At 32.0% G+C, this 14,083-nt stretch overlaps 1 protein-coding gene across 2 annotated transcripts; it reads left to right on the forward strand.

The window, feature by feature from the left end:
* The first annotated feature begins 3,261 nt into the window (after positions 1 to 3,261).
* Positions 3,262 to 10,993, forward strand: LOC146534715 (ATP-dependent DNA helicase DDX31). Of its 2 annotated transcripts, none has more exons than XM_085192939.1 (12): positions 3,262 to 3,421; positions 3,493 to 4,037; positions 4,648 to 4,816; positions 5,306 to 5,463; positions 5,804 to 6,083; positions 6,275 to 6,521; positions 6,788 to 7,461; positions 7,904 to 7,992; positions 8,589 to 8,690; positions 9,586 to 9,737; positions 10,223 to 10,442; positions 10,758 to 10,993. In XM_085192939.1, the coding sequence occupies exons 1-12, from the start codon at positions 3,383 to 3,385 to the stop codon at positions 10,891 to 10,893; spliced, it is 2,811 nt and encodes a 936-aa protein (XP_085049065.1). In that variant the 5' UTR covers positions 3,262 to 3,382; the 3' UTR covers positions 10,894 to 10,993. The 2 variants fall into 2 exon arrangements, with proteins under 2 accessions (XP_085049065.1, XP_085049066.1); XM_085192940.1 differs by having other exon boundaries at positions 3,274 to 3,421; positions 3,505 to 4,037.
* Positions 10,994 to 14,083: the final 3,090 nt, after the last annotated feature.

Below are 14,083 nucleotides of genomic sequence, written 5' to 3' on the forward strand. Positions count from 1 at the left end.
GTCTAATATTATCAAAAATATATTTAGTTTTTGGGTAAAGGAACCGAAACAATAGATTAATTTGCATCGTCTCTTAAATCAAACATTTTGTTTATAACATGCTCGATGATACATGGACCACCATCTTTGTCAAAGCTCTATGATTTTGTTTGAGCTAATATTGTAAATCGTACAAAAACTATTTATTATAATTTGAATAAACATAAAATTTGGTATACCTTTAGTTTAAAATATTTATTTTTTGTCAATTTACAACTTACGTAACTTTAAATAATTGGACATGACATTAAACATTGTTTTTTTTATATGTGTCAATAAGTATAAAAAGCTTTTTTTTCATTTAAAGGGGGCGGCACGTAGGTGCGCAAACGTGCGACTGTAAACCAACAGGTTGTGGGATCGATGCCCACTCGTACAATTGACATATTTTCATATTCTAATATTCATTAATTTCATATTCATTAATGAAGTGTTAAAATAACTAAATAAATATCCTTCGCTCAGATAACGAGCTAAAGCGCTAGGTTGAATTCCGCCATTAAAGACGCAATGCCTCCAGAATTCGCGATGGAACGTGTGGAACTCAAGTGGCAAATGACGAATGGGAACGGACTTAACATTCGATATTCAGGTTCCTATATACAGATTTTTTTGGTATCTACTCACTAATATTTGGAATCAGGTCACAGGTATATTAAACACCTAACGAGTGTTCATATTATTTTATGCAAAACTTAATATTTTCCTCTTCAATCTTCAATTGTAAAATATAATATTTATAGTTTTATTTTTTTTTATTCAAAAACAATAAACATTTTTCAGGAAATCTGTAAATTGGTGTCAAAAGTCATAATGTTTCGTTTTACCTACAATCCTGAGTAGGGTCGACTCGGTTGGCCGGCGGTAATCTCGTCGCGTCCGCACCTCCCTTTCCTTTAGTCCAATATTTGCAGTAGGAATTTCAAGTGACCTGATTCTCCCGGGAAATCTTAGGTACCTTCATAACTAAAACAATTTATAATATTAGTGAGTTTTATTATAATTTGTACATATTAATTACTAGACTCAATAAATAAAAATTCTTAACTATTGGATACGTTTTTCTTCCATTTTTATGTAAATCCTTTTAATTTTGTATTCTTTTTTTCCCTAGCCTACACCATCCCCTTGTTGGGCAAAGGCCTCTCTCCACTTCTTCCATTCTGGTCTATTTAGGGCTATTGAGCACCAGTCAGGCCTACAATGGTCCAGCTCGTCCCACCATCTCCGTTTTGGTCTGCCGATTCTCCTTTTAGAGCTTGGAATCCATCTGGTAGATGATGATTCGCCCAAGAAATGAATCGCCAAAGAATTTTGTATGATATCTCTTAATATAAACACGACTTATATGTTACCGACATAGACTATCAAATAGATAATTCGATACGTACAGATTCTGTTAAAATTTCTGCACTTATAATAAAATCGTAAGTGATTGTCTGAACATAGAAGATATATCAGAAAAACTATTACTGGGGCCATTTATAAATACAATAGCCAAACCCAAAACATATAATAAATAATAAAACAATTCTCAGTGATTTAAAATGATATTATACCTAATCTTGAAAAATAATGTCGGTCTATAGTACCTACAACGCAGCGGGTCGACCCGGTTGGTCGGCGGTAATCACGTCGCGCCCTTACATCTCCTTCCCTTGATTCAACGTTTGCTCACAGAATTTCAATGTAACAAATCCGAAAGGAGTTACTGAGAGTGAGAATAATTTCTCCATATTTTCTTTAAGCTTTAAGAGAAATATTTTTGTTTGATTGCTCGATTTTTATTTTGTTATTTTTATATTAATTTTAAAATAGTTAGTTTTTTATATAGCTAGTATCATGATTTTATATTTAAGTGTTTTATTTTCTTTGTAACTTGCACAAAATTTTGAATTAATTCCTTCATAAAATAAACATCGGGGGATTCTTTAGTGACACTTAATAGACAATTGTCTTAAAAAAGCTACAAAATTTAAATATATCATGTAAAAGTCATGAGAAGAAATAAGAATAGATAAGTATTGGTTTAAGTGAAAGTAATTCCCCAAAAATTAAACAAAAGATACAATAATTTATACGTTTCCTTATACTTATGTCATAAACGATAGTATTCTTTACAGTAATTTTCCACGGCAACGAATTACTCTTTGTAATCTACTTATGTTATAGAAGGCACACGCGACGCGGATGCAGTTTCAGTGGAGCACGTGCCGGCGCGTGTTCACAAAACATTGCTTTATGACGCCTATAGGGTGGAATAAATATTTGTAATCCGAAAAGCCATGTTTATATTATGAAAGCCCCTTATTCGTTATGAATAGTATCATTTACGAAATACAGTGCATATTTATTTATTTGGTAACGTATCTAAGTAATGCAAACGGAAAATGGATGTCCGATTGAGTTTCTTTTTCGTGTCCGTAGGCATTTATATCGATAATGTATTCACGAAATTCATTGGGAAAATTACAAAGAATTAATTCATTGATAATTCTTGAATAAATCTTTATTCTTTAAACAACATTTCTTGGCAATAAGAAGGAATCATATATAACTATCTAGCTGGAAAGACAAAACTACATCTAAACATAATGATTATTTAATATATATCAAAATATTTTAATTTAGTTATAAAATAATAAAGAATGTAGCTGTAAAGAATTAGCAATAAAATGGTCAGTTTTTTTAAATATTTTTTACTTTAAACTGGAGTTTTACCTTCTAATTTCTTGTTCAATATTTTTATATAAATTGTTGTTTATTTTTATCTAATTCTATTGCTTAAATCAAAAACAGGACTGATATTGGTATTGATTGATACAGACACAGTGTATTTTGCAGTGTAGGCAAAGGGAATTTTTAGTCTTGTACTTGTCGAAATTGGGGGACAGAGTGCATGCAGTTCTCGAATTTCCGTTGAATATTCTAGATATTACTTATTTAGTGGTATGACTTAAGCCGCGCTTTATTTTATTACCAAAGCAAAAAAAAATATATAATAGTTCCATTAACTCCAGTGGGAATCGAACCCACAACCATTACGTTTACATTCACACGTTTATACCACTGCGCCATGACGGTCTATTAGATAATGAGTTTCAATAAAGTTTTAACGTTAGTACCATACCAAATTGCTATCATACAATTATGTACGTTTTATTTTGATAATTATCGTGTAAATAGTTATAATCTAAATAAACATAGTTAGAATATGCTAGTACTAGTATCCGAACATAGCCTTCAATGTCAAAACATGTCAACAACAAACAAATGTCACAACGTGCAAATAACCTCAAAGTGGATGTTTAAAACTATACTGTTTGTGTGATACTTTGGCAAAATGGAAGATTTACAATTAAATATATCGGTTTTAAGAAAGGTAAGTGTACTTTTTCACCCATTTTGAAACTCATTTCTTGTTTTCTTAATGTTTTTTTTTTTTAACACTAGCCACAATTTAAGGGAAGCAAAAAACAAAATATTCAAAAACAACCAAATGAATACAAATTTAAATCAAAGCCAGACTTTGGGGGAACAATACTTGCGAGAAAAAGGCCACAAAATGTAGGTCCAATGAAATTTCCGCAAAGGAATTCAGGTGAACCACAGAACAAATTGCCAAAACTTTCAAATGCTGTAAATAATAAACAAGAAGATGTTCTACAATCAAGGCTACGTGACCTTAGTGAAAATAAGGGTAAATTCCAAGGCAAAAATTACCAAGAAATAAGTGACGACTTACAAGTTAAACAAAAACCGAGGAATGGACCATGGATATCATCATTATTTAAAAATAATCCAGACGTACCTAAAATAGGACAAAAAGCTGTAAAACCTGTTATGGAAAAAGTTTTTGCTGGCAAAAATTTTGCTGATTTAAACATTCATCCTCATAGTATAGCTAACTTAAAACAAAACATGAATTTGACGGAATTGATGACAGTGCAGCAAAAAGCAGTTCCAATTATTTTAGAAGGCAGGGATGTTCTAATTAGGTGAATATAATTTTTTTATAAATTTCAAAGTCTTCTCCAAGGATAGTAAAATATTATTAGGAAACATAAAATTTTGCCGCAGCGAGATTCCAATCCACACATCTTGCAAATTGTTCAAGTACTCTGACATCTCTGACATTCTCATCAAGCAGGTTTAAGTGCTTATTGTTACAACTTGTTTATGTTGCCTTAGTAGCATCTCAGTTGGAAATTTTTTACAAAGCTCTACTACACAAAGATTACTGCTAAGAATGATTATTTCACAGGAATTATTAAATATTTTTTAATATTTCCAGTGTAATTCTAGACTAAGTTCCATACAAAGTATATTTATATTTATTAGTTTATTTATTTAATAATGATGATCAAATATGCTACATTTATAAAATAATAAAAAGTCAAAAGAAATTTAATATATTTAAACAAAGCAATAAATATCTATTTATTTTTAAAGTGCTATTTTACACACAGTCAAATATATTATAGTAAAAATCTAAATATGTTTGGATAGTTTCCAGAGGCAAGGTTTTGTGTCCTGCTACATTGAAATAATTATAAATTTTCATTTAAATATTTTTTTAATTAGTTAATATTTTTTCTTATATATTAGGTCACAGACAGGTTCAGGCAAAACTTTAGCTTATGCCTTGCCGATAATAGAAGGTTTGCAAGCAATTAGACCAAAAATTAATAGACATGATGGTATAAGAGTTGTTGTTGTGGTTCCAACACGAGAATTGGCTGTTCAAACTTATGAATTATTTGTTAAACTTACAAAGGTATATTGTCATTATTTTTCTTAGTATTAGATAAACATATACTTGGGGGAGACTAGGAATTTGGTGGGAAGCAGGAATGGGAAATGTTTTAAAGAACACACAATTTTTTTTTGAGAATGGAGTGCCTCAACACAAGTTTCTAAGGTTCCCTCTGCTTAGCATGAAATTAAAATAGAAAAGTTGACTAACCAGGAAACCTACACACTGTTTTTCACACTTTTTGTCTTGTTGCTAGACCAAGAGAATTAACACTAAACTCTCCTGAGTAAAAATTGAACCCACAGCTCTTGCATTTACCTACAGGCCCGTGTAGCACATTGATAGTAACTTCAATGTGCCACAATGGCCTAAATAATGTTATCGATTTAATGTCAATCAGTCATGTAATACATAATTGTGTGTTTTATAACATCATAAGAAATATGCATATGAACCATTGTGTGGGTTTTTGATAAAAGTATTATATCTAAGTTAGATTACATTTTTCAGCCTTTTATTTGGATTGTGCCTGGTTTACTAAGTGGAGGACAAAAACGGAAAGCAGAGAAGGCAAGATTACGAAAGGGTCTTAGTATTTTAGTTGGGACTCCAGGAAGAATAAATGATCATTTAAGACATACACACTCTTTAAATTTTGCCAAAATAGGGTAAGCTGATTTGTATATTTATTAATTTGTATTTTTATTATTGTGTTGAGATTCATTTAAATTAAAATGATCTTAGATAATCAAAATAATTTTATATGCAGTATAAATGGGCAGAAAGTATAGTGTCTTAACGGTAAGATCATTCTAACAGTCCTGCAAAATGCAGTTGACGTGGTAGTGAGAGAAGTAAAGCTTACTAAAATATCTTGGCCTGTTTAGAAATATTATTAATTCATTTCTACTTTCGTACTGAAGGCGGCATTAGTAGTTTACATACCAGTCATGGCCTAGAGCTGTGAATCTATGGAAGACTAAGCAGTTTATTCTCATTTGCTTGTAGATGTCTTATATTAGATGAAGCAGATAGACTGTTGGACATGGGCTATGAGAAAGATGTAGCGGCCATTGTAAAATCGATTGAAGATCATAAAAAAAATGCAACTTATGATCCCCTAGCCCTCGTTAAACAAACTATTAATAAAAAACCAGTGGAAAGTGATTCACAAGAAACCCAAAATAGTGAAACTAAAACTGAAGAGTCTAGTCCAGAACATCCTCTAACTCAAATATTTCTGTCTAAAGACAGGCAAACCATCTTATTATCAGCAACTTTAACTAAGGTATTTATTATTGTATCCAAATTATTTTCAAACAAACTTGAGGTTAAAAAGTATTTCTAATTTTCGCTAAAAGTGCAAGGTTTTTGGCAATCCGCATGCAATATTATAGAAAAACAAATATTTGGATATTAATTAAATATTTTTTTTAAGTATGCATAATAAACATACATCTTTTTTCTTTATATCTTTAGGCCGTCGAAAATTTAGCAGGAATAACTATGCGTGATCCTGTCTTTGTAGATACATCTGATGGCAAAGCACTTGTCGCAGATTCGTTAAAACCTGTTAACCGACAGACAGATAAAAAAGTAAACGAAGATGTGAATGATGATGATGTGATGAAATCACAAAGTGAGCAAGTGGAAAAAGAAGTTGACAAATCTGAGATAAAAAAAGATGTGGAAGCTACTACAAATAATGTAGCAAATCATAGAGGAGGTGTGTATATATGTTTGGTAAACTATTTTTTTTAAAAACGGAATAAGTTATATTAATGTATGTAAATAAATATAAATCTAATACTATGTCTAGTTATGTCGGACAATTATAGGTTAATTTTTATAGGTTAAATGTATTAATGATATAATGTTGAATGTATATTGTCAATTAGCTTGAATAATGCGTAAATGATAAAAGAAACCTATAGAATAAAACGTAATAACTTTTGTGTGGAAAAAAATTAAAGTGTACCAAAATATTTTTAGGACTAAAACCATTCAACGGTTTGAATCATCCAGATTTATTTGACAAAAATAATGACGATACAAAAAGTAAAGCTATATCTAACAAGAAAAATGATGATAGTGACAGTGATTCAGATTACGAATATTTCAAAGTCCAAAAACAGTTAGAGGCTGAGAAACCTAAAGAAGATAAAAAGGATGAAGTAAAAGAAAAAGCAAATGAAGATGTTCCTACAAACGAGAATATATTCGCAGAAGCTCTAAAGACGGCGATTGTTGAAGACGAACTAGTTTTACCTGCAACTGTCAATCAAACTTTTCTAATAGTACCAATGAAACTTAGACTCGTAACATTATGTTCGCTTATCGTCGAACATTGTATTTTAAACAAGAAAGGTGGTAAAATGATTGTTTTCATGGCAACCTTAGAAATGGTGGACTATCATTCAGAATTAATAGAAACAGTGCTAACTGGCAAAGATATAAAAGTGAAAAAGAAAAACGATAATTCTAAAGTCAATAAAAAAGAAGACTCTGATTCGGAATATGAAATGGATTACGAAGCGCCATCTGAAGGTGGGTTGATACCGCAGGAGTTAGACTTCTTTAGTCTGCACGGTTCAATGCCTCACGAAAACAGGATAGAAGTTTTCAAGCAATTCCGAAGTGCTAAAAGAGGTTTACTTATATGTACGGTAAGTTTTTATGAATATCTTATTTTGTTGTATAGTTAATATTTAGTACAGTGCTATCTCTAATCATACTGTTGGTTTAATCAAATTTCATTTCATCAAGTCAAAGAAACCTAAAAATCTATATTTATTGTCTTTATTAGCTTCACGCTATACCCCGTATATAGCAGCATAGCAGTGGGTAAGTAGAGGGAACCTGGAATATAATGTTAAGACTTTATGATGCCATTAAGACACTTGTGTTTCCCTTTGCGCCACTGCCTGTTGAATGGCGGAGTTTACCGCCGCGTTTTGCCTCGTTACCAGAGCGAGCAAAATACAAAAATTAAATATTTCTTTTTTATTTGTTTTACCTCTTTATATTAAATCAATGTAGTTTTAATAACACCGAGATCAAGTTATACTGAAGGCGTTAACTCATTTTTTTTGTCATCGTTCTGTAAAGGATGTAGCAGCTAGAGGGTTGGACGTGCCCCGCGTGGACCTCGTTTTGCAATATTGTGCCCCGGCGTCAGCTACGGATTATGTACACAGGTAAGACTTCATATAGTATATAGACTTGCCTCAAATTAATCTGTTTATTTTTAGTAATTATTTAAGAAGAGGGTACTCTGTCCCTGAAGAAATGCAATCACTATGTGGCTGCCTGTGAGGAAGTCGACTACTGAGCTAAAGAAAGATTAGCACTATTAAAATTATAATTTAAGTAAATTAATTTAATATGTTTTTTTAATTCGTTATTATTCTATTTTTATTTATATGTGAAATCTTGTTGTATCATGATATAATATTCAAATGAACTGTCGCTTAAATAACAATTATATGCTAATGCGTAATAAATTAACTCTGTGTTTCAAGCTATTTAAAACTACTTAATTTATAATATAATTTAAGAAAATATTTATTGCTAATACAAAATCATGTATTTTTTTGTATAGCTAAATTCCTAATTTAAATAAATCTAATCTTTCATTCATTTTTTATTGTAAAATAAAAAGATAAAGACATACAAGTAAACTTCCTTGGAATATAACGTTATTTACATAATTACGGCTTTGTAAATGTATTATTTCTTATTTAAAAAAAAACTGGCGTATTTTAAAATATAAATTGTAATTTTTTTATCTTAGGGTGGGAAGAACGGGTCGCGCGGCTCAAGTCGGAGCCGCCATATTGTTTCTTCTTCCGAGTGAAGCTGAATTTGTAAGGCATCTAGAGCAAAAGCGTATTAGGTGAGAAAGTTGACAGATTTTTTTTTAAATCTGACATTTTATTTTTATTATCTCCTGCAGGTAAATTTTATGTTAATAAAATAGATGTGGCGTTGTGTTCCGTCATTTTTTACACGATATTCGTAAAAGCACAGGAAAGTAGGGTAAGCCGGAGAACAGAGCAATCGTTTTATTTATAAATGTGAAAACATAGAATACTATTGGGACAGTAATTTAATTTACTTAAGGTATTGCAGCAAATATAAATAAGAAATATGGGGATGGGGTTAATGATTTGATTCCCATTCGTGGGACTGATGTTATATTTAAATTATTTTCTTTTCCCTGCTCTGGTATACAAAGCGTTGAGCTCCGCGTCTCAACACGTTATGTCATTAAAAGTGGTGGTCGGAATGTCTGTTTTACAAATTTCCCTGTTTACGGTTTTGTGTGGGAAAATATTGTATTGTATTTTACTTTATAGAATATATAGTTATCATTAAGTTGTTATTGTTTCACAGGTGTTGTTAACAAATTTAAATACTTTTTTTAAATAGTGTGTAGAATAATGTCATCAAATGTGTGAATTTATATATGTTAATATTTATATAAATATATATTTTATTTATAAAAATAATAATAATTAATAATATATTATAGAAGGTTGTACTGGATTATTATTTCCCTTTTTTCAACTAGTCTTTTGTCTATCAATGTTTGTATGTCAGAGATTCCTTGAAGCAATATAATCAAAAAGAATGTCAAGTAATGTAGAGTTCTTTGAAAAGTAGTAATTACTTCATAGATGAAACTTTCTCTCATCATGCCGTGGAGTCTTATAATTAAAACAACATTGTGCTCATAGTAAGCAGCAAAAAAATTACTCTGTTAATTAACTGTAATTTCAATAAAACAGGCTACGTCAATCTGACGAATCAAAAGTGCTGATCGCACTGCAGTCCATAGCGCCGGCCGCGCCCTCCCCGCAGCGCGCCGCCATCGCCCTGCAGACGCGCCTGGAGCACACCGCGCACGGGTCCCGGGAGTGGCTCGCGAGGGCCAGCAGAGGTAAAGCATGAACGTATGTTTATCTGGAGATATTTTCCAGGGGGGGGGGGGGGGGGACTTAGTTTTGAACGGATGATCTTTTTATGTTAACGATTGTTTTTTGTTGTGTAAATAAAAACTCTGGAGTGGGCTCCAGATAGTCGATAGATGACTTAAAGTATGGTCGACGAATCGTAGCTACTCTGAAGTTTTGTTTTGTAGTTATTTGCACAATCGTTACAATTTGATGACGGTACAATATTGTCATAGTAAGGACCTTGCAGTTGATACCCTTGTCACGAAAACCATGAAGCCAAAAAATTTTAAGAAAATCTGAAAAACTCGCTCAAAAGGATCGACTCTTTCAGTTTCTCAAACCACTTTGTAATTAGAGATAGAGATAAACATGATCCCATACTTAAGATACATAATTGTAAAATTTTAATTAGTGTATGTTTTGTAAGTAAACAAAATCATTTTTTTTTCAAACTACTTCGTACTTTTAGCTTACACATCATGGGTACGTTTCTATTCGGGGTATCCTCGCGATGTTCGTATGTGGCTCGACGCGCGTCAACTGCACTTGGGTCACGCGGCTAAAGCGTTCGCTCTGAGGGACACCCCCGCGGCGCTCGCTCACAGGGCTAAGTCCGATCCTAACTTGAAGAAGGAGAAACCTAGCAACCGACTCACTTTACAAGATGAGGAAGAGAAGAAAAGGCCTGGGTAAGTTGTTATACGAAGTGTATTCACAGTATGGTTGACGAGTTGTCGCCGCCCTGAAGCTGTGAGGCTTGACTTAATTTTTGTTTCTTCGCGAGTGCACAATGCGCAAATGCTTAGAAAACCTAACTTCACGACGGCCACAATTCTTCGACCTTATTGTAAATCACCTATTTTTATAAAGTTGCGAAAAAATTAGGGATATTTTTTATACACATATTAAATGTTATTACGAGTATTGACAAATATTTAATACTTAGTCGTGATATATAAAAAAATAAGGTAAAACTGAAAAATTAATTATATTATTTTATTTAGATTCCCGAAAGCGAAGATTTCGGTGTTTGGCAATAGAGTTGTGAACAAGCAGAGTTCCATGCACACCGCCAGCGAGTTTGACAGTGGCTTGCCTCCGGTCGATACTTTCACTAGGAAAAAGAAAAAGAACAAATAGACGATTGTATACATAGCAAATAAATATCTGTTGTCAAATCAAATATAATGATGAACATACTTAGATAACTAATTAAGATAAATTATATTTTATATAATTATTATTGTACTTTTATTTCAACTTTTCTTATATTTAAAAACAAGCCTTTAAATGATTTAGAACTTTTAAATGATGCTGTGGCTACAATTCTCATCAATAATATAATATGTGGGTTCTACGATTTTGGCATGCGAATATTAATGAACTGCATCATATGTAAATGTCTGGTCGTAATTAATATAAAACTATGACACAAAGTCATTTCAATAATAAGTAACATCATAAAATATTACAATTCAATTTTTAAGTTTCCAATCTTCATGTCTTCTATATAAAACTAATAATTTTACAATCAAATTAAATTGGCTTCCTATGCACTAAAATAAACAAAACCCACGATCCTAATGTATCCTTACAAAGTATTCGTTTTTTCAGATACAATTTAATTATGCTGAGAATGTATGAAGTAGCTAATGAAACATGGACCATGTCCAAAAATTCTAACAGCGAGTCAAGATTAATGGCAGCGCATTCGATGGCTACCGTTTTCGTTACTGACTCACGAGTCACGAGTGACTCGAATGAAAAATGATTTTAAACCATTAAAGCGCCTCGTCCGGCCTTTTGATATTTAAATTTTTTTCAAGTGGCATCATTACGACGGAGTGATTTGCGAATTTCGCCCTCGACTCGCGGTTTTTTGTTAGTCTCTAAAGACTTTTTGTCGTTCCCATTTATGATGTTTTTATTGTTGTACAATGAAAAATTAAAACAGTATTGTTGGGCGCTTTTATGTCATAAACATTGGTGTTTTCAAGGATGATCTCTATTTGGTGACAATTTATAATATTTGAAAATTTCACGTCATCATGTTCAGAATATATTTTTTAAATAGTAATAATTTATTTTACAGTTTATTTTTTTATTATGTGTTTTTTCACTAATTTCTTCTTTGTTTCATTTCGTGTTTCTTAGTCAAGACTAATCTTAAAACACTCCGCCACCCATTTTCTGCCGTACTCTGAAAGCATTCTGTGTTGAATGGCGGATCTCAACGCCACATGTTACGTCGTCACCAGAGCTAGAGATATTTCACTTCCTCAAGTTGGAATCTGACCCACCAGTTCCACAACCTGTCGCGCTTACAGTCACACTCTTAGCACTACGACTGACCTAAAAAAAAGAACGATATATTTTTAATTAGTAGGAAATCGACATCGACGTATACCATTTTATATATTTCATTTGTTGTGAACAGTGCAGTTATGTAGCGTGGGTTCGAGCATCATTAAACAGCACATTTGCATGTCGGCCGGCGCCAAAGCTCGTGAAAATGCCTTTTCATTAGCATCAGCTCCACTGAAAAATTATTTTGCCTGATATCGCTTATGTAGGACGTTATATTTTGTATCATTTATATGATTTTGTTGATTTAAAAATTATTTTAATATTTTTCTGTATATTTATAGTGATTATTGCTTTTTTTTTATTATATGAATTAGGTATGTGTGTACGTATATTATAGGTACTTTTATAAACGAAATATTTTTTTATTTCTTTAATTTCATATAGAATCCCGCATGTAGCACCGGGAGCTCATTGTTAAGACACACCGCTACCCACTTATTGTGGAATTCTGGAGGCATTGCGTGTAAAATGGTGAAACTTAACGCCGCGTGTTCCCTCGACATCCCAACGAAGAAATGAAATTAATAAACATTTCCTCGAGTGGGAATCGAACCCACTTATTAACCTGTCACGTTATTAATATTTTAACTTACCTTATATTCAAACGTTATAAAAATATCACTCAAAAGAAGCTCTATTAAAGCATTAATTTTCTTTTCGACTTTAATACAGTAGAGACGGTCACTTGATTGATGTACGAGTACGAGCTAAATGTAATATTAGATAAATTATAGCGACGTAGAGGCTGTTACGGAGACGAACACTATACAAAGAGTGAATCAATTCAATGGTAAAATAATGGTTCATGGAATATTTTTATATTAATTACAAAATGTTATTATTTTAGTTATATTCATTTTTAATTATGTTTTTAATTACTGTAATTTTTACATACTGTTTCTAGATAAAACAACAATGAAATGGAATATTTGCTTATAATTCAATAAAGGGGTTCAATTTACTATTCTTTTTATTAATTTCCTATTGGATGGTCTTTAGAGTAAAATTTTCTGTTTATTCATTTATATATGATACAATATTTTTATGCTATATAACTCCAATTTATTAATAAAACTAGTAATATCCACAATAATCTCACACTATACGTTTAATAATTTCCCATACCTATCTCTAATAGAAACAGTTGGTCTCTACGTCAGGCGGTACATACAAAGACGCACCGTCATGAACCACCAAATTACGAGCACAAAGCGGCGTTGATACCGAATATTCCATATAAATATTGAGCTAATCGCCCTTTCAATGAAGCAGCCGCTTTTTATTAATAACCGATAGCTGAACAGCGAGTCATGCCACTGTGCGGTGCACACTGTATTGTGTGGAGGAACATGTTTTTTGTGAGTTACCCAACTCATTAAGAGTTCTCGAGTGTGCGTACAGCATACGGCGGGACGTAGGGCGTGTTCGTGTGGAACTACATAACTAATTTTGGATGAGTCCGAAATGTATTTTAAATGTGTGGAACCAATTTTTGTTTGCTTTTCCTATTGATTATTAATATTTTTTTCTAGATTAAACTATGTATGGCTACCGTTTTGTTTTTTCTTGGCAGTTGCTCTGGAGAATTGGAGAACTATAATTGGGTAAAATAGGTTGCTTAGTCAATAATAGGTTAGAGTCCAATTAATTTCTACATAAAAGGAAAAGGATCACTCTTATTTGGATGACGTAGTTGGCTTTACTTTTTGAATAACTAAAATTTATCTCATATAGGAATATTATACCTAAGACATTACAAGTTATTACGATTTTAGTTTCATAGAAATGCGATAGGCGTATGAAATGCAAGCACTTAAATAAATTTATTATCTGTCTGCCTGCACGTCCACCCATTTGCGGATTCCGTATTCTATAGAATATCTAATACTTAAAGACATAATATTTCATACATTACCTACATGTTTTCGATATTATATAGAAACTAGCGACCCGCTCGCGGTTT

This window comes from Heliconius melpomene, chromosome 11 (assembly GCF_056956725.1).
Source record: "Heliconius melpomene rosina isolate 202511_hmr_F chromosome 11, ASM5695672v1, whole genome shotgun sequence".
NCBI lineage: Eukaryota > Metazoa > Arthropoda > Insecta > Lepidoptera > Nymphalidae > Heliconius > Heliconius melpomene.